The 26114-nt window shown below is 42.9% G+C and overlaps 1 protein-coding gene across 1 annotated transcript in view; it reads left to right on the forward strand.

Moving 5' to 3' along the window:
* Window positions 1-8351: 8351 nt before the first annotated feature.
* CACNB2 (calcium voltage-gated channel auxiliary subunit beta 2) overlaps window positions 8352-26114 on the forward strand; it is a 277727-nt gene continuing 259964 nt past the window's right edge. The window contains exon 1 of the mRNA XM_045285602.1: window positions 8352-8858. Within this exon, the coding sequence (XP_045141537.1) occupies window positions 8811-8858 (48 nt within the window). The 5' untranslated portion in view covers window positions 8352-8810. The remainder of the gene's footprint in view (window positions 8859-26114) is intronic.

Below are 26114 nucleotides of genomic sequence, written 5' to 3' on the forward strand. Positions count from 1 at the left end.
GGAAGATCTAGAAATGAGAAAATTGGGGAAATTTATCTCTTACATGGGTTTCTTTTTCTATTTTCCATATCTGTATATATATATTTCTCATTTCTAAATATCTCATAGATAAGTCATTTCTATTGCTTTCCACATGATAACTGTAGAACTAGTTACCATTATCTTTCACCGGTGTAAGTATAGCTACTCTTTACCTGGTGCCCCTGCTTCCTCTCTGGGCACCTTCCAACCTGGTTTCAACTCCTCTGGCAAAAGTGAGTTTTAAATAATGCCTCCATACTCTCATCTTTGCAGAAAGATAAATATATTTAGCATGGTCCTCGTGAGCTGGCAATCACCTGCCTCTCTAACCTCACTGTTCTCTCTGTCTCTGTCTTCCAGCTGCACACCTTCAGAATTCTCCTGGTTGTAATGAATATTTCTTCTATCTGGAAGGGCTACTGCAATTCTTTCCCTCTGCCCTATGTCCCCACGCCCTTTTAATTTATCCCTTCCAGACTTCACTTTGACTTTGACTTTCTCGGGGAAGCTTTTTCTGACCCCTCTAATTCTAGGCATGTCAACCTGCATATATTTCCATAGCGATCCATGCTTTCTTTCAAAGAACGCTGTTGTTAGGTGCCACCAATCAGTTCCGATTTATAATGACCCAATGCACAACACATCAAAACACTGCCTGGGAGTCCCCATCTTTAAAATTGTTATGTTTGAACTCATTGCCTCTGCCGCTGTGTCAGTCCGCCTCTTCAAGGTGCATCCTAGTCTTCGTTGCTCCTCCCTTTTACTTCTCCAGGAACTGGTCTCTTACTGATAACTTGTCCAAAGTATGTGAGATAAAGTGTTGCCATCCTCAGTTCTACAGCGCATTTTGACTGCACTTTTCCCAAGACAGATTTGTCTGTTTTTTTGGCAGTTCATGGTACTTTCAATCTTCTTGGCTAGCACCATAATTCAAATGCATCAATTCTTCCACTTTCCTTATTCAAGGCCCAACTTGAGCATGCATATAAGGTGATATAAAATACAATGGCTTGCAGCAGGTGGCATTCCTTAGTCCTCAAAGTGGCATTCTCGCTCTTCAGCACTTTCAAAAGAACTTGTGCAGCACATTTACCCAACGTAACGTGTCCATTGATTTCTTGTCTGACGCTTTCATGAGCATTGCTTGTGGATTCCAGCAAGATGAATTCCTTGACAACTTCAATCATTTCTCTACTCACCATGATATCAATTAGTCCAGTTGTGAGGACTTTGGTTTTCTTTACAGTGAGTTTCAATCCATCCTGAAGGCTGCCGTCCTTGCTCTCCACTGTCAAATGCTTCAAGTTCTCCTTGTTTTCAGCGATCGTGGTTGTGCCATCTGCTTATGGGAGATTAAAACCAATCCTACCTCCAAGCCTGTTATCACCTTCTTCTTCACAGAGTTCAGCTTCTCAGATGACCTGCTCCGCATGCTGATTGGGTAAGTATGGTGAAAGGATGCAACACTGAAGCAAAACCTTCCTGATTTTAAGCCATTCACTGATCCCTTATTGTGTCTGAATGTCCATGTAGATAGGTTCTGCATAAGCACAATGAAGTTTTCTGGCCTTACCATTCTTCTCAATACTATCTATGATCTGTTATGGTCCACATAGTTGAATGCCTTTGCACTGTCAGTAAAACTCAAGTAAATATCTTTCTGGTATTCTCTGCTTCCAGCCAAGATCAATCTGCCATTGGCAATGATACCCCTCATTCCAAGCCTTCTTCTGAATCAGGCTTGAATTTCTGGCAGTTTCCTGTCACTGTACTGCTGCAATCATTGTTGAATGACCAACAAAATGTTACTTGCCTGTGATATTCATGATCTTGTCAATAAATTCCATGTTCAGTTGGGTCACTTTTCTGTGGAATGGGACCAAATTTGAATCTCTCTCATCTCAGTTAGTTAGTAAGGTAACTAACTGTCTTCCAGGGTTGGGGGCATCTTGCACTTCTTCCAACTTGTTGAGACTCTCCAATTGGTATTCTGTCCATATCCTTGCTTTTCACAATGCCTTTAGTGCAGCTTGGACTTGTTCCCCAGTATAAGTGGTTCTTGATCATATGCTAACCTCTTGAAAATGGCTGAATATCAACCAGTTCTTTTTTAGTGGTCTACTGAGACAAAGAACTTACCTAGTATGAATTAAACCCTTCCTCGTGGTGGAAAAAGGCTGTGCCATCTACTTCCAAACTTTAGTCGTTGTGGTAGTTACAAAATCTGGTGTCAATTTGAGAATTAAGAGTGTCGAGGTAGAGTCTAGCCTGTCAATTAGGATAGAGGCCAATGAGGCCTCTGTTTGAACATGGCCTTCTGAGGCTTGTGGAAACTCCTATATTCCTCCTTGGAGATGGGAGACACTCTGTCTCTCTGTGAGACGTCCCTGTGGAGAAGACATAGGGAGAGAGGCTGATGGAGCCAAACCCCTGGAGCTGGAGAAGCCACGTGGAGACCCCTGCCAGCGCTGAGATGCTTACAATGCCACTGGATCCACAAGACCTCCCCCCCCACTGGCCTGTGATCTTTCTGCATTTGGCATCATTGCGTGTGTTTCGTGAGTCTGGTGAGGATTTTATAGATTGGTATCACACATCTGGGCTAATATTGGACTTATGACCTTGATCTGGACTGGGCTGGGATGTGTTCTCAATGCTCCATTGCTCTTGTATGTAAAGCTCTTTCTTATACATTTATGAGTGTGTCTATGAATTTGTTTCTCTAGTCAACCCGGGCTTACACAGTCATTTAGAACCTCTTGGAGCGCAGCTCTAGTCTGAGCCATGTGGAATCACCATGAGTCATAATTGACTGGATGACCATTTTATGTGTCCTTTTATTACTAGCCTTGTTAGCACTATGGGTTAAGCACTGGGCTGCTAACTGCAAGATTGGCTTCAAACTCACCAGCAAAGATGAGGCTGCCTGCTTCCGTAATGATATAGTCTGGTATAGCCTTATGTGGCATCACTGTGCATCAGAATTGTCTGAACACTAGTGGGTTTGGTTTTGCTCTGACTTTATGACGAGTACCTAACAGACAATGTGCATGTGGTAAATAACACTCAACTGATATTCTTGGCGGAATGTTAGAATAATAGGTTTGGCCCTTGTTTGTTTCGGTTCTTACTAAATTAGAGAAGACGTTTTTGGTGGATTTAGCACTAAGCCCTGAGTGGTCATAGTTATGAAAACAGGCTATCCAGGAGGAGGACACTGAGAGGATGACTGGACTGTCTGTTGGGGGAGTGACACTTCTTTCCTGGAACCAGAGCCACCAAAAGTGCCTTAAACACCCAAGTGCAGTCAGCCCCGAGAAGGAAACCGTCGGTTCAGTTGCAAAGGCTTCTCAGTGCCTGGCTTTTTTCTTCATTCTCAAGGAATTTGCCTCTCAAAACAGGCATTTTATTCAGCCACTTGACATCCTCTGTGGACGCTTATTTAACTCTTGTGTTTAACCAGCTAAACATAGGATGACTCAGAAAGCGAGTAGTAAATAAGCACTAATTCTCAGAGTTGTCAGGATTGCCCAGAAGTGAACTTTAAGAAGTAGCTGGCATTCACATCGTGTTGATGTTGTTGTTGTTGTTAATTCTGACACCTTGTTGATCTTGTCACTTTCTCTCTAATGGTTTAATTTTACTATATGTGGTCTTATAACAAAGCAGTGAATTTAGCACTTCCGTAGGCTTGTGATCTAGCTTCCGAAAGCAAGAGTCTAGTTTTAGTGAGTTTTTCCTTTTACTTTTTAATAAGTAAACCTGCATTACAGATAATTACAGAAATTTAAAAGATTCTAATTTCACACAGATATTGGACTACTGATCACCTTTTTAATGTCAAGTCATCAGGAGGGTTTTATTTTTCCTATTTCTTAATCAAACAAAATATATCTTCATATTTTTAAAGTTCCATAATGCTCAAGCTCTACAAGATAGCATAGTGGTTAGGCCTTGGGCTGTTAACCACAAGGTCAGCAGTTTGAAATTTCCAGGCACTCCAAGAGAGAAAGAGAAAGCTTTCGGCTTCCCCCAAGAGTTTTACACAGTCCTCATTAGATACAGGTTCACCTGGAGGCCACAATGGAAGTGTTTCTCCTGCATGTCACCGTTCAGAGTCATAGGGGAGCTTTCACAGTCGTCGGGACCCAGGCTCCTTCTGTCTTCTTGCTCTGTTCTCTTTGACATGAAACTTCCTTTTTATATGACATATTTATATCCTGGCCAGTACAAATAGGTGAAAAGAGAAAGAGGAAGGTATATTCCATTTCCATGGAGAGGAAGACTAGGATGTTAGCCTGCATTGTTTCTGCTCAAAGTCCATTGTTCAGAATCTAGTCGCATGGCTGTAACTGGTTGCAAGGGAGACTAGAAAAAGTGTCTTGGGAAGCAGCCAAAAGAGGGGGCAATGGGAATCTAGTATGCTTACTGTGTGCTAAGTAACTATCGAGGGAGATAGAGGGGAGGAAGGAGTGATTTGGAGGGAGTAGTTGGTTTGGTCTGAAGGGATTAGCATCAAGCCCTCTTGTCTGAAAATACCATGAATATGAATCCCATATACATTCTAAAGAATCAGAATACATTCTGCATATATTCTTCTGTGCTTTTGCAATTGCAGCCCCCTTTGCCTGGGATTCTTTGTCTTCCACCATTTCCCAGTGGATGCAATTCTACTTGTGCTTTCAGGCTAACAAGAGTGTTCCCCGCCCTGAAAAACTGTGTGTTCTTCCAAAGGAAGAGCTGCTTCCTTTGCAGACTGGCAGCACTCATACACGCCGTGTCCCATCCTCTGCTGTATTACAGAGGAAGGCGCAGATTGTATGGTAGTTGCATCTGATTGCCAACACCCAGGGCAGTGCCAAGAAAATAAATGGTGCTCAATAAGTGTTTCCTGGTTCAAATCTGGGAGCACTTGGCATCCTTTAGTAGTTTCTTGAGTGGCGCGATGGATAATTTCTCTGAAGAAAAGGAGGTCTCTACATAGTGTGTCTAATAAAGTCACAGCGAGTAAAAAGGTGAATTTCAAATCCAATTCAGAGCCAAAGAAGACATTATTTCCCCGGTGTTCTCATTTAATTCTAACTCTGAGTTCATTCCTATTCCTTATTTTGTTTTGGTTATTCAAGTTACTAAGTGTGTCATGTTAGGGGTAAAGAGTCCTTAAAAAGCTTGAACTGTAATTATATATTCTCTTATAATTCTGGCTATATTTTCTACATGTTTCTTTTGAAATTCTAATTGAAAACCTGCTTCCTGGGAATATATTATGTGATCTAGGAAGTGATATGATTTCCCCCCCCAAGACTTACTTGCAATACAATTCAGATTTATTCTTTTTTTATTAATTAAATACTTTTATTAGGAGCTCTTACATCTCTTATCACAATCCACACAATCATCCATTGTGTCAAGCACATCTGTACACAAGCTGCCATCATCATTTTTAAAGCATTTTCTTTCTACTTGGGCCCTTGATATCAGCTCCTCATTTTTACCCCTCCCTCCCCCACCTTCCCTCCCTCGTGAACCCTTGATAAGTTATAGATTATTGTTTTCCTGCCTTATATCATCCTCTATTACCCTTCATCCACTTTGTTGTTCGTCCTCCTGGGAGGGGGTTATATGTTGATCCTTGTAATCGATTCCCCCTTTCTCCCCCTACTTTTCCCTTATCCTCCTGGTATCTCTATTCTTATTGTTGACCCTGAGGGGTTTATCTCTCCTGGATTTCCTGTGTTGCAGAGGATAAACCTATTATTCTTTAACTCCAAGACTCTGATGAATCATAAAATCATACTCTGGGCTGTCTGCCTATCATCTATCATTTCCCTTTAAGTAAGATATAAAAAGCTGCAGGGTTCTCACTCACACTCACTGCCAACTCAGAGCAATCCGACAGGGCTGGGGACAAATGGCCCTGTGAGTTTTTGAGACGATGACTTTTGAGAGTAGAAAGCCCTATTTTTCTACCATGGAGCAGCTGGTAGTTTTGAACCGCTGACCTTGCATTTAGCAGCCACCTTATAACCACTGCGCCAGCGGGGCTTTCCTAGACTATGTCTATAAATTGTGTGAATTACTATTGCTTGTGTTACTGACAGATGCAATACTATTACCTACTTTACTGGTAGACTCAACACTTCCTTAAGCATTTGGGCTTCAGCTATTGGTCTGTAAAATTAGAAGATGATCCTAATGTGGTGTGGAGTAATTCTACTCTTAACAGTCTTCTTCTAGTTAAAAAGTTCATGGGAAAATTCCAGTATCAGTAAGTCCACTTTTTTCCTGTGAAATTTTTCAAGCCTCCTTGGAGAGAGCTATTACTTTAAATCACAGGTTTTTAAGAAAATGTAGATTAGGTATTGAGAATTAATCGGTTTCCATATTCCATGGGTCAAAATGGCATGTTATTAGGTATGTTAGGTTGGATTGTCTAGAGAAACACCACCAGTGGCACTCATGTATGTATAAGAAATAGGAAATAGCTTCATATCAAGAGATGGTTTCATGTCAAGAAGGCACCTCCACAGTACAACTCAAGTCCATTGGTCCAGTGGTAGTCAGAGTCCCAGTGGTAGTCAGAGTCCACTTGGGACACCTGCAGCTGCAGGTCACCCATGCAGAAAGGTCAAGTGAGAGGGAAGGAGATCACCTGCTGGGGGCTGCAGAGTTCTGTAGATTCAAGGCCGGTGGGAACATGGCAGGATGCCCATTGCTCCCAGGGCCCACAGCCCACAGGAGGCCGTCTCCAGGCAGACACAGAGTCCAAGCGAGCAGGGAGGTGAAGGGCAAGAGAGAGCACGGCAGGGTCCCAGTTTCTCGCTTATAAAATGGCACCTCAGGAAGGGAGCACCATCAGGCTGTGACCTGCTTGATAGGTTGGACTCCACCCTTTCCCTTTTCTCCGGGTACCAGTTGTCATAAAATCTAACCAGCAACAGGAGGTGATTTTAATCTGCTGGGCTCACTTCGGTGACTGCCTTGACATGAAATCATTAATCATTCTTGAGCATGTGGAGGGACGCGGACAAAGTGGGCACCTTTGGATCAGTAGCCGTGGCCCAGTGAAAGGTGTTGGAGTTGTGCATAGCATACAGATGAACCATCTTTGCCCAGCCACGTAATACTTCAACTGTGTCACCCGAATCTTATGCATTTGGTTGCTAGCGTGGTTGAGCATATATACACACAGTAAAGCCGACGCCCATTCAGTCGTTTCTACGGTTCCAACTTTGTGACCATTACATCCTTTGTGCCATGCAGCTTTGCTCCACCTCCATCTTGGTGTTCCTCAGCCCTTATTAGCATAAACCCATTGCCCCCTAAGTTTAGGATCGAAACTTTTGAATTCTTATTGCCAGTGTGATCCTGTAGAGTTCTGAAAAGAGCATGAAGCTCAGGGCAGACCTTTGTGCTAGTTAAACTGAACTAATAACTGACTGATTTTGTAATAGTTAAATTGAACTAATAACTGACCAAGTATTCATATTTTTTGGTGTGACATCGGCAAGTTCTTTGAGGAAGCATATTTAATCGGCTCTGGTGGCACGGTGGTGACATGTTGGCCTGCTAACCATAAGATCAGCAGTTCAAAACCACCAGCCTCTCTTTGGGAGAAAGACAGGCTTTCTATTCTCTTAAAGAGTTACAGTCTCGGAGATCCACAGGGGTGGTTCTACCCCATAGTATAAAGTCGCTATGAGTTGGAATTGAGTGGTGGCAAGGAGTGTTTTTGTTTTGTTTTGTGTCTTAAGGCTGGCTCTATCGTGAAGGATGCAAACAGTAGCTTCCGAGGGGTGCTCATTTGTAAGATTTCATGCTTGGAAGGGAGCCGGGTTTCGTTGATTGAATCCCAATCATAGGTGATGTCTTATCTAATTCATCAGGCTTGAGCTGATCAAATTTGCTCGCTAGAGTGATGTTCACTGCTGTGCTTTCAGGTGGGAGATGCATCGTTGGCAGGGAGCAGGCGAAGCTGTGCAGCTGCAGTGGCTGAGTGAGTCAGGTACTGAGGCCACTCGGGCAAGCCTTCCTGCAATTCATGTGAGACGCGTCCTGAAAGACAAAGCGTCTGGCGGTCTGGAGGGTGTTCTTTCGCCCTAGGAATCCAGAGTACATTAAGGTCTAGACGATGCATGTTTCAGGGTAGAGGAGGGAGGGGGAACTAGCAGATGCGATATGCCCGCGATGTGACGGAGGTAGCACTGAATCGAGGATGCCGGCTGCTGCCAGACTGTGCATTGTGAGGACGGCAACAACAGCAGAGCCGCGGCGGGAGCAGCAGCCCGCTCAGAAGCAGTAGCATAAACAGCATCCAGAGTAGGCCCTTCTCTTTTGAAAAGCCGGAGGCTGCCGCCTTGTGAAATGCAAGAGCCTCTGGTGGTGGACTGTCTCCCGAGTTGAGGATGGCTGCTGTAGAAATGTGGCTGCGAAACTCTGCTCATCTGGACAGCCTGCAGCACCGGGTGTTAGCCACAGTTCGGTCAGGGAAATAAGTGAGACTCGCTGTCAATGTTGTGAAGACACAACTCCTTCGGGAAGGAAGATCTCAAATGACCTGAACAAGAACGAAAAAGGAAAACGAAGTTTTGGCATGCCTACAGGACTGTTGATTTGTTTTTCCTTTAAAGAAACTACCTAGGAGGCAGAAACTAAGGGTTGGTTTGCCCATGCCTCCTACCTGGGAGTGGAAGGTGGGAAGAAATGGACAGACAGACACTCTGATGAGACAGCCAGGCACAGTGCAGCGTGGTGAAGCCCCACGCTGACGGCAGCCGGCTCTCCTCTTCATGCAGTGCTGTGGGCTGGTGCATCGGAGGCAAGTCCGGGTGTCCTATGTAAGTTTCTGTTGCTGTGGGATTGTGGCTAGGGGCTGAACCTGCCATCTGTGTCTGTCGGGTGCGTTTTGCCTCTGTCGGATGTATGTCATCCCTGTGCTGAGGCTCAATCATTTGCACAAAGAGATTTCAGGGCACCTGATGTGCATGAGCTTCTGAGATTTGCTGGCAATGTGTATTTTAGTCCTCTCTAGTGCCATGTTACTCTGAGAAAGGTGGCAAATCACTTGCCCTGGGGTTGCTTGGGAAGCTGATTGCCTCAGAGACCTGTGCCTGTGCAAACCAGTTGATATTCTCTTTCTCCTAGAGGAGTTCTGTCTTCATATTTGAACTATGGCATGCTTGGTGGCCGGGTGGATGGTGGGGGGGGATCTTTCCCAGCAAGAAATAATACAGAGCTGGTCAAATTACAGCTGGTCATAGAGGCTCACACTGACACAGATTTTGATCAGTCTCAGAGAAAGAGTGGCTGATCCTTGTTTGATGGAAGATACAGCTGTTGCAGCAACGCCAGCGTTTGCACAGCTTTATCATCCTGGGACGATTTTGCTGGAGATTGAAATAGCCTTTTATTTCACGGACCTGCTGTGTTTTGCAAAATGGCTGTCTGGGTATTAAATTCTAAAAGGAAGGTTTCTAAAAACACCTAAGTATCAGGATTGGATGACTCGAAATATGCTGTGCAGTATGCTAGCCCACGAGCTCCCAGCAAATGCCAGCTGTATTTCCTTACTCCTTTACCATTAAGCCACTTGATTTTCAGGGAGTGATGTGAGAGGGCGCCGGCGGGGGATGCAGGCTGGCCAAACTGCAGTGTTGAGCTGCCAGGCATTGGCTGGAGATGCCTTCAAAACACATAGAAAACCCTCCAAGAAAGCTGATCAATATGTTAAGGTGTCATGTGGAGAAATCTGCGACCTTGGAAAATGGGCCAGTAGACGATAATTCAGGTGACGCTTCCGGTACAAACAAGGTCAAAATCTGAACTGATCTAAATAAGAAAGTTGAAGGCAGTATGTGGGAAGGGACCACTACATTGCTAGCCAATCTTAAAGAAAACATCCCATTTAAAAAAATTACCCAAAGCACTGAAACCCCTGGAGTTTAAAGGCTTTCATAATTGCTGTATGTCCAGTGCTATTTGTTTCCTGAATGCAACAGTTGATAGCTGAGCAATACATGTAGTGTTCAGCTAGCAGGCAACACCTTTTAAAGATGACATCTGCAGAGAGATGTCTGTGTTCTGGGGGAAAAAAAAGAAGAACTTCTATTTAATAAGATGGGAGACCAAGTGGTTACAAAGTTTTTAGTCTGTAAAATTGTCCACATCAAGAAATCCTAAATTCAAAATCTTTCTCTCTATAGAATAGTGAAAGAGGAGAACTCTCTAGCTTTATATATTTCTGTTTATTCTTAAATAATGAATTAGAAGCATTCTAAAGCTGGGTAGCCAATGGAATCAAGAATTCACCAATAAAGCATCAAACAGAGCAATAATTCTTACCTGACTTATTTTTGACCTTTACTGACATTGAGCTTGTCATAGGGAGAGGAGACAGCCTGGTCTGCATCTTTGGAGGGAGTACTGATGGAAAGGGATGAAGGTTTGATTCACCTACTGATTCTCAAACTTTCCTGTCTTTTTGTTAAGGAACCAAATACTTCTTGCAGCAAAATGCCTTTTGAAGATAAAAGACATGTCTACATCTGGGTCACTAGAAAATGAATTTTCCCTTAGTTTAGAACATTTTTTTCTCTTGGGAACTCTAACTTGTAGCCCACCTGCTGCTGTTTGAGCCTCTCTTCTTGGGCAGGTGAATAGGTGGGTTGCAGTCAGTGTTTTGTAGGTGGGCAACTCAAAGCACTAGGCATGTTCAGTCTGAAGCATACTTGATTTTCATGGTGGAGAAGAGTCATGACGTGTCCTTCTGGCCATGGGACCGCTCATGTGCCTGTAAACCATATGCTGGGTGGAGTTTGGAGGCTGCTCACTGAATAATCCAGTGGACAGCAGGGCAAAAGGGCAGCCCAATCCCTCTGTAGCGCTAGTGATGGAGGCCGGATGGCTAAATCAAATGGGCTGCCCAGGTGTTCTTTTGCGACAGCATGGGGACTCAGGCCATATCAACATTCCATTCCAACCAAAGCTTAGAAATTAGAGGGGGACTGAGAGATATAGATCCTCCACCAGTTCACATACTTTTTAAAAAAGCATATAAGTGACAGCTTTGTTAAAGATTCCTCCTACTCTAGCATCATTATCTCTCCGCAAGAATATAAAAGATATGTGGGCTTCAAATTAAGTTACACGTATACGCCATCGTTCTTCATTTCAACCCCCCCTCTTCCATTGCTGTCACCTCGATGAGATAGATTCTCTCCCTCCTCTAATTGTTTGACTTTGCTTTCATGTTTAAAGACTGTTCTGTGAGCAGCGGGCTCTCTGTGGAAAGAAGTTTTGCCCTTTCTCTGAAGACTGCAATGAATGCATAGACCTCTCTTTTGGGTTTCATGAATTCTTCTCTACATCTCCCTCACTGCCATTGAGTCAATTCCACTTCATAGTGACCCTCTAGTACAGGGTAGGGCCACCCTTGTGGGTTTCCAAAACTGTAACTGTTTATGGGAGTCGAGAGCCTCATCTGTCTCCTAGGGCACCTGGTGGTTTGTACCTGCTGACCTGTGGCCCTCAGCCCACTCCGCCACCTTGTCCCCATCAATTTGTTTCCACCGGAATGGCATTCTTTTAGAGCCCAGTTCATGTCTCCCAAGTAATTCCTGTCTTCACATAAACTCTCTTGCCATTTTCTTTTATGAACTGGCATGAAAATCTCTCATCTGGATAAATACTCTTAAATTTAAAAGAATATAAAAACATGAAAAACAATGCACACATTCTGTAAAGAACTTCTGGAACATTGGCATTTGGATGTTTGGGGGGATGGAGATTGGTGGGAACTCTTTTTGAGAAACTTTTGAGTGAAATAGAGTGTGCCTGCAGAAGAGTGGGGAACGTGTGTTGAACTTGATGGATGCTCACCAGTGAACAGCCCTGTGTGACAAACACCCAAATGAGGAACCCTGCCTTATTGGCACTGACACTCCCTTTTCCAATGGCCATTTGCCTGGGCCTTCCGCCCACCAGTATACTGACTTTTAAGACCATGCATACTATTCCCTGGTGGCATAGTGGTTACGCGTTGAGCTGTAACCTGTCAGTTGTGACCCCTTTGGGGGTCGACTGACCCTTTCACAGGGGTCTCTCGGATTCATAACAGTAGTAAAGTTGCAGTGATGAAGTAGTAACGAAAATAAATTTATGGTTGGGGGAGGAGGAGGGGAGGGCCACCACAGCATAAGGAATGTATGAAAGGGTCGTGGCATTAGGAAGGTTGAGAACCATTGCCCAAAAGGGTTCCATTCTGGAAAACCCTCAGGGGCAGTGCTTCCCTTTCCTAACGGGTTGTTAGGAGTCAGAGTTGACTCCCTGGCAGTGTTTTTTGAAGATCCTGGATTCTTTTTCCCCGTGTCTGAATTCTACATGAATGGACTCATACGTTTATGCCGCTGTGCCCAGCTTATTGGCCCATGCAGTTGTAGGTAGTTGTAGCTCGCTAACTCTCCTTGCTGTATAGTATTCTCATGTGTGACTAACCTAGTCAAAAAGGCACACCCTAGTCAAATCCTACTCTTGATGGGCATATAAGTGGTTTCCAAGTTGGTACTGTGACAGACAGTGCTTCAGTGCTTTTGCATCTGTCCTTTGTGCGACTGTTAATGCGTGTGTTCTTTTGGGCTATAAATATAAAGAATGATTTGGGAATAATGAGGGCAACAAAATGTATAGATGTGCTTTACACAATTGATCTATGTATTGTGATGAATTGTATGAGCCCCAATAAATTGATTTAAAAAAAATCTAAAGAATGAACTGGTTCCTTCACAAGGTATGCATATATTCAGCATAAGTAGTTACTGCTAAGCCTTTTCCGGCGCAACTTGATCAATTTATAGTCTCCTCATCAGCAAGACTTAATATTATCTTTGAAATTTTAGCCAATCGACAGAGTATGTGGAAGGACTCTATTGTGGCTTTATTTTACATTCCCCCCAAGAACAAAGGAGTCAGACACCTTTTTGTATATTTTATTGCCCATTTGGAAATCCTTTCGTCAAGTTCGTGTTCAAGCCTCTTGCCTTCTTTTCCAACTAAGTTATCTGTCTCTTGAGGGTTTTTTGTGTCCAGAAAAGAACGAATGAGGAGAAAAGGCAACTAGTGTCTATGCATGAGGTACGTTGCCTGATCATTGAACCTGAGTCTCTCGGCATAAAAGATAAGAATGATACCAGAGAATTACCAGTTGTTTTGATGTCTGTGTTAGTTGTGTAATGTCAGCTGTCTTGGAAAGTTTTGGTAAGTGAACTAGATGTTGGAGAATGGATTGTCCATATACAGGTAACCCTGCATTGACTTACAATTAGATTCTGTTCAACTGTGGTCTTAAGTTGTTTCGATGTTAAGCAAAACTTCATCTTACTTTATTTTTCATTATTACTGCCTTTTATTATCAGTGTCTTTATAAATCCATACTGTCTTTCTTTGTATTTTGGGGTTACCATGAGAATGAGAATGTCAGTACATTAAGTGCTTCCATGGTGCATGTAGTATATATTACAAATGATAAGATACACAAAACAAAAAATGCAGTCTTCAGTCACTCAAATGCCTTGTAAGTTGGGAACTGCCTTTACTTCATATAAGAGTATCCAAGGGTAATCTGAGGGAGCTTTGAAAAGCTTGTAAGGAAAGCCCCTCGTTGCTACATAACTAGGTTGCCACATCACACCATAAGCTATCCGTGCCCTACTTATTACTAATATCTAATAAAACCAAAATATCCTTAGCTGATGATCACATCTGAGCTTTGTAGTAAGATGACCAATGATAATACATTTTTTTATATTACATCATTTCTGAGCAGCGCAGGAAACAAGTAAACAGAAAGCCAAACCCGCTGCCATCACGTCCCACGGAGCAGATGATGGGTCTGGACTCTGGACCTTGTGGTATTGACCAGCACAGCATAGAACTCACAGAGCACCGGGCCTATTGTTCTGTTGCACTCACCTATCTCTTAATGTCTCCTCAATACTGTTAAGCTCATAATTTCATTTGACTTCAAAAGTAGGGAAGGCACGTGATGATATAGATGAGAATACTTCAAATCAGAGAAGATAATTGTATTTCCTAAGGCCACAGAACTATGTAGTGGCCAAGCTGTGATGCAAACAGAAATGCATTCTTATTCCAAGCACGGTGTTTTGTTCATCCTATCTGGAATGGACTTCTAACTTTAAATAATTGGATTATAATCACATTTGATTTAAACTAGATTTTGTAATGTTTCTGAGTAATAAAAAATCCAGTCGTTGAACTTGAGATGTGCTCAAGTGCCAGTTAATAATGGAGATTTCTTATTAGTAGAATTATAGGTGGTTTTGTTTTTTTTCAATTATCGGTTTTCTTCACAGTTCATACTTTTTCCAATCTCCCCGAATAGTCATTAGTTAAAATACGTTTAAGTTATACACTTATTCCCAATGTTTTCAAAAAATTTCTTTTCATGGTAGATTATCCCTTGAGAGTTTTTTAATGTCATTAAATCGTTTCCTCCATAAATAAATAAGATTCACATGCATAGTGGTTTGGGTCTCATCTACCTTCAGTTGCAGAGTGCTGTGATATTATTAGATGCCTTCAATCACTTCAAAATTTTCCAGACATGTCTTGAGATGCCCTTTAAGAATGATATTTGGTTTTTAAAGTCCGTATTTTTGAAAGTCAAATTGATACACATAGTTTTGGCAAGGTATGTGTCTCAGCTCGAACAAGAAATGGCTGATTTTGCAGATTTGGGATTGCGCATGTTTTAATAGCTTAAATTTCACCATTCAAGTCCTTAACTTGACTCTTCAAATATTTGAGCTTTTTTTTTCTTACTCATGTCCATCTCTCTAAGGTGTGAAAATAGTCATGAAAAAAATCTATGCTGACATCCCTTAGAACAAAACCCCTCAGTTTTAGAAATAGCAAACATAACTACTTAAAGTATTCTACAAGAAAAAGGTCACTTAATGGCTTAATTACTTAAAAACTTTGCCTTTTGCTTTAATTATAAGCATCATTACATAATGACATTGTATTAATAGAAAATGAAGTAGATGAGCATGCCCATAATTGTTACGAGTGAGCACACAGAGAAAGAGTAGATTAAGTGAGGGGGTGGGCGACTGCAAGGCATGTCTGCAAAGTGGATGTGATGAATTTTCAGAGCATTGGTCTTCCATGTCATACCAATCATATAGGACAGGGTAGAACTGCCTTTGCACGTTTTTGAGCCTGAAAATCTTTGCAGGAGGAGGGCCTTGGTGGTGTAGTGGTTACTGTGATCGCATGGTTGTCAGTTAGAAACCACCATCAGCTCCAAGGGAGAAAGACTGGGCTTTCTATACCAGTACACCGTAACAGCCTAGGAAACCCACAGGGTGGTCACCACGAGTCGTAGACTTGATGGCAATGAGTGGGAATTCTTTACAGAGTAGAAAGCCTCCACTGGAAGTTTTAAACTTCTGAACTTGTGGTTAGTGGTTGGAAGCAGCTGGATGGCAGTGAGGTTTTGGGTTTTGTTTTTAAGGAGCCTTTATCAGAACAGCTCGTTGGTTCCATTTGGGGAAGTTATAGTCATCTTCTAAAGAGCCCTAGTGTGGCAGTGATCCAAATATCAACTGCTAACCAAAAGATCAGTGGTTCAAACCCACTAGTCACTTGACGAGTGTCTTCCACCGCACGGATTTATAATCTTAGAGAACTGTGAAGCAGTTCTGCTCTGTCCTTTAGAGCTGCTATGAGTTGTCATCAACTTAATAGCAACGGCTTTCTTTTTCTGTCTTTTCTTTTCCACGGGCTTCATGGTGGGCTTGTGACATACTGCTTGTGTTAGTCTGGGTACATTGGAGAAACAAATCCACAGAAACTCATGTATAGGAGAGAGTTTTATAGAAGATTAAGTGCACATCAAGAAAACATCCCAACCCAGTGCTGCCCAAGCCCACAAGTCCAACACCATATGTCCAACACCAATCCACAAAGTCCTCCTCCATCTCACAAAACACACACTATGATGCCGACTGCAAGAGGAAAGCCGAATCAGTGAAAGTGTAAGCATCTCAGCGCAGGCAGGGGTCTCCACATGGCTGCTCCAGCACCCAGGGCTGCATCGGGGTAGGTCCATGTGGCTTCTCCTCAGGGATGTCTTGCAGGAAATGAGCCTTGCCAGCTGAAGCAGGGAACTGGCTAAGGCAGCTGCACCCTGGTCTGACCATCACAAAACGAGACCCGAGAACTCAAAAGGCAAGGCCCACCAAGCCATTTATCCCTCTGCCATTCGATAAACCCCACATGTGTTTATCGGCCAGGTTGGCACAATAAACTACCTCACTGCTTAAACGCTTGCCCCTAACTGAGAAGTCATTGGTTCAAACACCTCAGGGCTCCACTGGAGAAAAGCCCTACAGATCTGCTTCATAGCGTGCAGTCTTGCAGCAGTTCCACTCTGTCTTGTAGGGTCAGTGTGATTCACCAGAGACTTGACAACACCCCAGAACATGGAGCCACCGTTTGCCTGTAAGCTCCCTTAGTCTATGTACTGTGATCATTCAATCCTTTTGCTTCTTGTTGAAGAGGCAGCTTAGTTATAGGAATGACAAAAGAGTTTGCACATGGTAGAACTCGGGGAAGTCCCTTCATCCCTCTTCACCTCAATTTCCCTATCTGTGAAATGAGACTAACAGAATTCTCCTCCTAGGTTTGATGTGATGCTCACATGTTCTATTCATGTTACAGCTGTGAAAAGACTTGGTACCTAGCAAGGACTCAATTAAATGTTAACTCTTTTAACTGTATCCATTGTTGTTATTCTCACCTCCATCTGCATTTGAGTACCAGTTCTTTTGTGTAAGAGAAGTGTGGAAAGAGCAAGCTCTTTTGGAGAGATGAATTCATTGTTTTAAGGAAAGTTGTTATAGCTTGTTTAGTCATGGGGAGCTACAGCCATTGTCATCCACTTAGGCCTTTAGAAAGCCGTTACTCAGCACCTGTGCTTGGCCCAGGAGCCCTGGTGGCATCATGGGTTACATGTTGGACCGTTCACTACAAGGCCAAGTTCAAAACTACCAGCTGTTCTGAGAGATAAAAGTGAGGCTTTCTCCTCCTGAAAAGATTGACAGTCTCAGAGCCCACAGGGACAGTCCCACTCTGTGCTAGAGGGTCACTTTGAGCTGGAACTGACTCGAGTTTGAAGTCCTGCTCTTTGCCCAGGACTTGAATTGACTTAAGGACAACTAGATTCTGAAATCTAGGACGATAGTGAGAAAATAGACCCCTTAAGAAACTGAAGAACAGAGGAATGTGCAAATTCTAAGCAGAGAAATCATTTTAAATTAATTTATGTTGACCGCATAAGTCATTCTCTTTCATTAAAGATAAGTCCAAGCCCAGATGATCAGACCTTCCTAACTGTGTGGCCTGGACTTATTCCACTGTCCCTTCCTGCTGTGATGCGCTTGTCCCCTTGTTCCTTGTTTCTCATACCGTCCCTTCTCATCTACATTTTGAAACTCGGTGGTTGTTGGGTTTTCTAGCTTGATTTTTCTATCTTATTGTTCCTTCAGTGGTCATAAACCTATCTTCAACTCTTTTTTTTTAATTAAAAGATCATTTTATTGGGGACTCTTACAACTCTTATTACAATCCATACATCGATTGCATCAGGCATGCTTGTGCATATGTTGCCTTCATTCTTTTCTAGACATTTACTCTCTACTGAGCCCTTGGTATCAGCTCCTTTTTTTTCTCTCCCCCTACCCTCAACTCCTTGATAGACTGTAAATTATTATTATTTTCATATCTCACACTGACTGCTGTCTCTATTCCCCCATGTTTTCTGTTATTCTTCCCCCTGGAGAGGGGTGTATGGATATGTGTTAATCACTGTGATTGGTTCTGCCTTTCTCCCTTCCTTCCACCCCCTCCCTTTCCCCTACCCCTCTGGTATTGCTATTCCCACTCCTGTTTCTGGATTCCGTGTGTCATGAGTCCCCACCTCCATCTCTTCTCTATACTTGTGTCCATGCTCTGGTCTAGTCTGGATTGAGAAGCAGCACTGGATTCATGAGAGTTGGGGGTGAGGAAGCCTCAAGGAACCAGAGGAATTAATACCAACATACATTTGAAGAATGTGTAGAAGGAAAACCTAAACATATTTTAAAAAGAGTGCTCAAGAAAATTATGTACATGCTGGCTGCTATGAAATCTGTACTGCTGGGCTACCTCTTTCCTCCAGGTTTTATATACGGATAACCTTCCCAAAGCCTCCATCTCTACCTGAGAACTCACAGGTATGGTTTACGTTAAAGGAACCCAGTTTTCTGGGTCTCTTTCTTCTAAAACCTACACGGCTGTCTTCTACTCTCCCACCAAAGTCGGTATCTATTTCCAGCTTCCTGGTCACAGTCAATGTCATTACATTCCCAAGTCCAAGACACCATCATTGAACCTCCTGTCCATCATTTTCAATCACGTAGATCTATCTCCTCCACCACACGGGATTCTGTTCTCTTCTCCCTAGTCCACTTACTTAAACCCTAAAGCCATCCAGTAGGGTCACTGTGAGTTGGAAATGACATGCTGGCAGTGCGTGAAAAACATTAATACGAACCCCAGCATCCAACGTGTTGTCTTTAAGTCAGTTGTCAAGCTCGTGTCAAGTGACATATCAGACAGAATAGAACCACCCCATAGAACTTCCCAAGACTGCAATCTTTCTAGAAGCAGATGGCCAACTCTTTTGCCTGCAAAGCAACTGGTGGATTTGAACCACCAATCTTTGAGTTAGGCGTCCAGCCCTTAAGCATGGTGCCACTGTGGCTCCTTAACCCTAATGCAGTCCCCCATTATTTTCACTCCCAGATAACTGTGCCAACCTGACTGGTCTCCCGGTCTGAAGTCTCTATTCTTTGGCATTCCACTCACAACGTTGTAACAGCCAAGAAGAGAGTTCTCACAGGGGATCAGGTAACGGAGGAGCATCTTACAAGACTCTTCTGCACTGGGTTTCTGACAGTCTCCTCAGCACTTTCCTTCACCCTCCAGACTCCTCGAGGCATTGAGTCTTCCAGTCTCTCAAACCTCCGGGGTTCTCCCGTGCCACTGTGCCTTAAATGGGCAAGCCTTAGGTCTGGGAGAAGTGCCTTCAGCTTGTCCTGCAATAACATTTGCTTGAACTTCACATAATTAAACAAACAGACAAGCTCACTACCAGTGAGTCAGTTCCGACTCATAGTGACCCTATAGCACAGGGTAGAACTGTCCCTGTGGGTTTCCAAAACTGTAACTCATCTTTTTCCAAAAAAGCCTCTTTTCCCAAGGAGCATCTGGTGGTTTCAAACTACTGAACTTGTGGTTGGCAGTCCAAGGTATAACCGCTATGCCACCACGAAGTCTTCCCATAATGAAGAGTTGACATGATTACTCCTTTTCATTCCCCCAATGAACTCTAGATACCCCGAACCCCTTTTTCATTAATATATCTATTGTCTAGAAAGAATGCCTGGCCTATGGCAGATGCTCAAGACATAGTTGCTGAATAAATAAATAATGCTGAAGCAATATCAGATTTTTCACTTTTCGCTATTACTCATCTGTTTCCATTTTTCATTATTATGTGCAATTTCTTTTATGTATGTGAATGTATATATGTATGTAACTTTTTTATAATTGTGTGCATGTGTGTATAAACACACATGGCTTTCCCATGATATAAAGTGATTTCCTTGGGCCCATCAGTATTTATAAGGTAGAGGATGAATTTTGATGCCAGAGTTTGGAAAAATATAATCATATGCTCTTTAGGCCTCTTTGCTCCCATGAAATGATATTTCAACTATGCTACAATAGATATACATATATTTTTAAGGCTCTAGAGCAAGAACCAGCTCAAGTTTTGGTCAAGTGCAAAAGAGAACTTAGTGCTGATTTAAATGAGGTTGACCCAGCAAACAAACAAACTAAACCAAATTAACTTCATTGAAAAAAAATTAGACAAAAATAAAACAAAGCTCACTGAACTCAAGTGGACTCTAGTCAGAATCTCATCATGGTGACCCTGTAAGACAGGGTAGAATAACCCTTGTGTTTGGGAGACTCTAAATCTTTCTGGGAGCAACAGCCTTCTCTGTCTCTCCCAAGGAGTGGTTGGTGAGTTTGAACCACTGACCTTGTGGCTGGTTAGCGGCTCAATTTCTAACACTACATCACCAAATCTGCTGCTCATTTAAAAGCTCAAAACGCCAAACTCACTGCCGTCAAGTCAATTCTGACTCACAGCAACTCCCAGTGACTCACTGAAAAGTAGTGGTTACAAAATATGATTTTTGCTAAAAGCATAGTTTGCCATGTTTTCAAGCTCGGTTGTTTCAAAATAACGCCGCCAACTTATTTTCTCAACGCCTGGAATGAAAGGCTTTAGTAGTTGCATGCATTAAAGCTGGCCTGCCATCTTTTCCGATAGAAAAGTAAGGGTTCCTATTTTAGGAGAAGTGTTACTGCCCCCCATTTCCTTCTTGAAGCAAGCAGGGAGCTGGTCTCCGATGCAGCCTTTTGTGCTGTAGCTTTGAGGCCTTTATTGCCAGGTGACCTTTCTGCTGAATAGATCCGCTTCCCATTGAGCCAGACACTCCGTGTGTTCTTTCTTGCTATTACATTGAGCAAGACAGCCAGTCTCTTCTGTTTGAATCATCAGAAGCAGCCTCACTTTTTATTTAGTGGGACTTACTTTGCTTGGACTTTTGTGATGAGCATATCACCATTGCTCTCCCCACCAGGAAGGAAATAAATCATTTATGTAATCCACACTGATTTCCAAACCACATGCCTGAATCAAGGGAGTAAGGGGCAAGACAGCTTCCCCCACTGCTGTGACTAAGGTATCAGGCTTGTTCCAGTCTCTTGCTTTACTTTCTGCCCCCACCCCACTCCCCACCCCTATCCCCCACCTCCCCGTAGGGCCAGGAAGAGGCAGAGTGATGGTCTCTGGGAGTCTGTGAAATTTTCCCAAATGCCCCAGGACTCTCCTTTGGGAGTTTCCTGCGTGGGAGAATCAGGTGTATGTCTTGGGCAGATAGTAGCCTACTACAAAACCAAGTGATGCTACTTCAGAGGGGTCCATCGCCAACCTTATCCACGAAGATGGGTGGGGCTGGCTCTCGGGAGTAACAGCGGTGGCCCTGTGATCTTCCAGAGCCCTGGTGGAAGGAGGGAAGGGGCGGCAAAAAATCAAGTTAGAAGATCTGCACTCTCTCTCTTCTCTCTCCTCACCCAGTGTGGAAACCAAACCCGTTACCAGCAAGTTCATGCTGACACAGTGGCAACCGCCTGTGTTACAGAGTAGAACTGTGCTATACGGTTTCTCCTGGTTGTCATCTTTATGTAAGGAGATCGCCAGGCTTTGCTTCTGATACACCACTGGGTGGATTTGAACCCTCAACCTCTTGGTTAGTAGACAAGAACGAACTGCTTATACCACCGGGGACCTCCAACTGAGGTCACCTGCCACTTTGTTACTAATAGCATGCCCAAGTTTAATAGACGGTGTTCTATAAGACTCACTCACTGCTGTTGAGTCTATCCAACTCATAGCAACCCTGTAGGAGAGAGTGAAACTGTCACTGTGGGTTTCTGAGACTGTACATCTTGGAATAAGGGTGTTTTATGCTAAACAACATTAACCATCTCTTCCCAAGCTGAAAAATTGAATTGATTGGAGGTTTAGAGCAATGTCCACAAACTGTTCCAGTGTTCTTTGATTCACTAGCATGATATCAAGTGATGTTGTAGAAAAAAATCTGACTAACTATCTAGATTTCTACCTATGTCTCTATCTACATATGTAGCCACGGATAGTTTAATTTTTAACGAACTGTTTATGTAAATTTTAGGCACACCCTTGTTTTCAGTCTACTAGCCTATAGAAGAGACCAGAGAATCAAAAGGAATTTGAAAATCAGGATCAGGCTTGCTCTAGAGATATGAGCATTGGGGACTATGGCTAGACTCTACCCAGTCCCTCCTCCCATGTGAGCCAGCTCATCAGCAGTGAACTTGTGTCAAGGTACTTAAGGTTCAAATTCCTGGGACAGAGACTCAGAGCTCCCACCCTGCCTCCCAGGTCAGGAGCAGCCGCAGCCACTTCAATGACCTTCTCTCATCAAGGCTGCTGACAACGGAGTACAAGAACACCCCAAAAGAAAAGTCAAATACTGCTTCCAGAAAAAGAAGGGAATGAATCCCGGGCAGGCAATACCCACAAACGTTCCAGCTACCCTGAAGAACACAGCCATGGAGCTTTTTAAATGCACCGTGCTCTCCTGTATTTAAAGTTTGGAAAATGAATCATTAACATATTTTAGCTTAGCCAGGCTGATGTGCCCCAGTTACATAAGGCTTACGGAGGAGGGAGTTAACAGCAATGAAGCTTTAAGGAAAACCCCAAATTGCCTTTGAGTAGAATCAATGCCTGGCAAAAACTTGTTGAAAGACTCAATAAGTATTCGAATTGAAATTTGATTTAGAGATGCTCTAATTATTGGCAACTGACTTAGTAGCACAGCGTAGGGGATTAACTAAACAACAGTTTGAATCACCTATTGTGTCTCTGCCATCGAGACCATTCTGACTCATGGCAACCCTCCACTGGGCGTCCCAGGCTCGAAATCGGAATGGGAGCTGACAGCTACATCTGTCTCCTGCAGAGCAGATGGTAGATTTGAGCCATGGGCACTCAATTACCAGACCAAGGCTTGCCCAACCGCTGCACGAGAGCTCCTTCAGCTGATTGATAGACAAGGTGTGAGAGCAAAGACACAAGTGGGCTCTGCCTTTCAGAAATCCCCATCCCTTGAGGACCCCCCACACCTTTAACTGTGAATCCATTGTTGCGACCCCAGAAGGCAGTCGGACACCTTGTGTGTCATGGTGTGATGGCTACTTTGATGAAGTCTGTTGGCAGTGCTCCTAAAAGCAAGGTTCATTTGGCAATAATGAATTGGCACTTGTTGTGATGAAAATAAATTTAAGTCCTGGAAACATAGAGAAGGGGAAGAGTTGAGGCAAGATTAAGAAAGCCGTTTCATAAGTTACTTTGAGGTATATACACCTCAGCATCTCTTCTTTTTTTTTTTCTTTCTGAATACACACTGAAAATAGCTTGAACAGTTATGTAATAAAACACAAGAAAAATCACCAGCTGGCTCCCAATATCTACCCATTGTTGATCCCAAGATGGCAGCAATATCGGTCTGCCTCAACCCTGGAGCTTATAACCCTGCATTGTAAAGGCTTCATGCACAGTTTAACTATTAATTTGTTACCTGGTTGAAGGTGGTCCCTTGCCTTGTGCAGCTTCACAAACATCTAGAAAGTGAATCTGCCTGCCATTTTACTTAATTGGGACTTCCCTTTTATTTAAATTCTTTGAGTATAAAAAATATTTTTCTAAAAAAGAACACTTGGTCAATAATCAACCCCCCCAAAGAAACCAATATCCTAAACATTTCATTTCTGTGTTACAATTATGATGTGCTTGCTACTGTCTTAGTTTTTATTTCTTATTCATTTGAAACTAACTTGGATGTCATGAAAGACCCCAAGTCATTTTACCTTTCCCTTTGCCTCCTTGGACCCTCATGACCATTTTCTAATAATAGAATTCTTCTGACCCAAAGTACAATTAAAAGTTCGAAATGTGCTTCTACTTCAAAGATAAAAACCAACCAAACAAACAAAAAGCTACCATCAAGGCTTGAGAGTACTTTTCTGCTTGTTCATCTTTTCCCTGAATAATCTCTCAGGGTCTGCTTTTGCTCGGCACTTCACTCATGGGCTATGCTGGGTAGTACAATCAGACGAAAGCACTTCCTTCTACAAGACACTGAGCTTGTTTTTGCTCCGTAGAGCTTCATGAAAAATGAGGCGGCAATCTTTGTTCTTTCTCTGAGTTGATTGGACGGTCCATGTTTACTCTGCCTTTTCAAGCCCTGTAGGAGACAGGTACTTATCCATGGCATTTTAGACAGCCCTTCAGTCGCTCTGTGCCTTCCTTGAGAGCAAACGGCAGTAACTTGGAGTTGCTGTGCCAGGACTTCAGTGAACTGCCAGACCTCTGGTGGGTCAGATGTAAGTACTGACATGTCCCCTACACACTAGCTTTCAGCATTCACTTTCCAATAGCATCTTGTGAATGCCAGCCTTTCTGTCTGAAGCGGAAAGGTTTGCCTTATAAGAAGGAATCGAGGCAAGAGACTGCAGATATATGTATTCGTGGATATCATGGTCTAAGAGATGATGGAAGGAAATACACAGCAAAGTGTTCGCATAGTGAATTAATTAGTACATGAAGAGAAGAAGGTTTGTCCATCGTCTCCAGGACAACTCATCCTGGTTTAAAAAAATAATGATTGGAAATGTTTTTTTTGTTTTTTAAAAAAAAATAATTTTATTGGGAGCTGTTGCAGCTCTTATCACCATCCATCCATCCATCCCTTGTTTTAAGCACATTTGTACATAGGTTGCCATCATCATTCCCAAAACATTTTCTTTCTACTTGAGCCCTTGGTATTGGCCCATTTCCCCACTCCCCTACCCTCCATCCTTCACGAACCCTTGATAATTTATTAATTTTTTTTTCACATCTTACACCGACCGTGGAGATGGTTTTGTGTATCACTCTGTACCTGTATTTCTTGTAAAGTGTAGAATGACCCCATGCATTGCTTGTTACCAGTTTCTAGATTACAGAGCAACCCAACTCGACATAAAACTGTGCATTCCACAGCAAAGCTTTAAAATCAGTTTTTATTAGTAACATGAATCTACTTTTCTGGTTTCACACTGTCTGACTTAATCGCACCCCGAGTGGTGAAGTTTTGGACAGACTAAATATGGAATATATGATACTACTTCTCTTCACTCCTTGCCAATCTTCCATAAATTTAAATAGATCCAACTATTGAAACATTTCATTGTAACATCGGATGAATAACAAGTGAATAAATATAGTTCATGCATGTCGTATGCTTTGTTATTAGCATCACGTAATATAAACGCTTACAACAGTTGCAAACTTGAAAAAATAAAAAACACTGATCTCAGACAATTTCATAACAACCCACACATGGAAGCAAAGAATGAAAGCAATATAAGCAAAATGAAGAAGTGGATAATTATGCCAACCTTATCAGAAATGTCAATGTGTGAGTGCCAGCCCATTGTCTTGTATATAAAGCTACCCAACCAAAGGCAGCTCTCTATGAATTATATGGACTGCACTTCCACTCCATCCAACCTTGGAAACCCAATGGGGTTTATCTGACAAGGGCAAGTACTTGGCTTGGGAATTGTAATTCACAGAGAAAATCAGAAAGTTAGTAGCAGAAGCAGGACCTACGAGGTAGCCTACTACTAAGAGTTGGAGTCATAGGAGTTAGGGCAAACCCAAGCTTCAAATCAATTTAATAGAAAACAGAAGCCACAGAAAGGGCAGAGAGCCATCAGTAATGGCACTGAGTGAAAAGTACGCCTCTCAAGAAGCATGTGTGTAAAGCCAACACTCAAGGAATGGTCAGGAAACCCAGGGGTGCGGATGTGATTCTAACAGAAAGGGACCGTACAGGACACAGAAGACTCGCCCCATTGGGTTTCCAAGTCTGCTCTCTTGACAGAATCAGACCGACACATTGTTCTTCCACAGAGTGCCTGGTGGGTTTGAACCACGAGCCTTTTTGTTAATGGTTGGTCACTTAACCACCATGCTACCAAAGGGTCTTTCATCCTGTTAAATAGCTGGTGTTCCAGAGGAAACATTGCTTCATCAGAGAAAATTGCCTCTGAAAGATACACCAGGGAAGGAGCCATTTACATTTTAAGTGAGTTAGACCATAAAGAGGTAATATATTCAAGAGTAAGAACCATTTGCTTGGTTAATCCACATGTATTTATTGGGCAACTGTTAAATGCCAGGCAGCCACTTAGGTGCCGTGTGAGAAACAACACTGAAGCCAAATCACGTATCCTCAAAGGAATCACAGTTTAATAGGTGAGGTAACTAATGGTCCTGGATGGGAAAACGGCAGCTACTCAGTAAT

This window comes from Echinops telfairi, unplaced genomic scaffold (assembly GCF_000313985.2).
Source record: "Echinops telfairi isolate 266 unplaced genomic scaffold, ASM31398v2 ScPeMD7_7473;HRSCAF=8511, whole genome shotgun sequence".
Taxonomy (NCBI): Eukaryota; Metazoa; Chordata; class Mammalia; order Afrosoricida; family Tenrecidae; genus Echinops; species Echinops telfairi.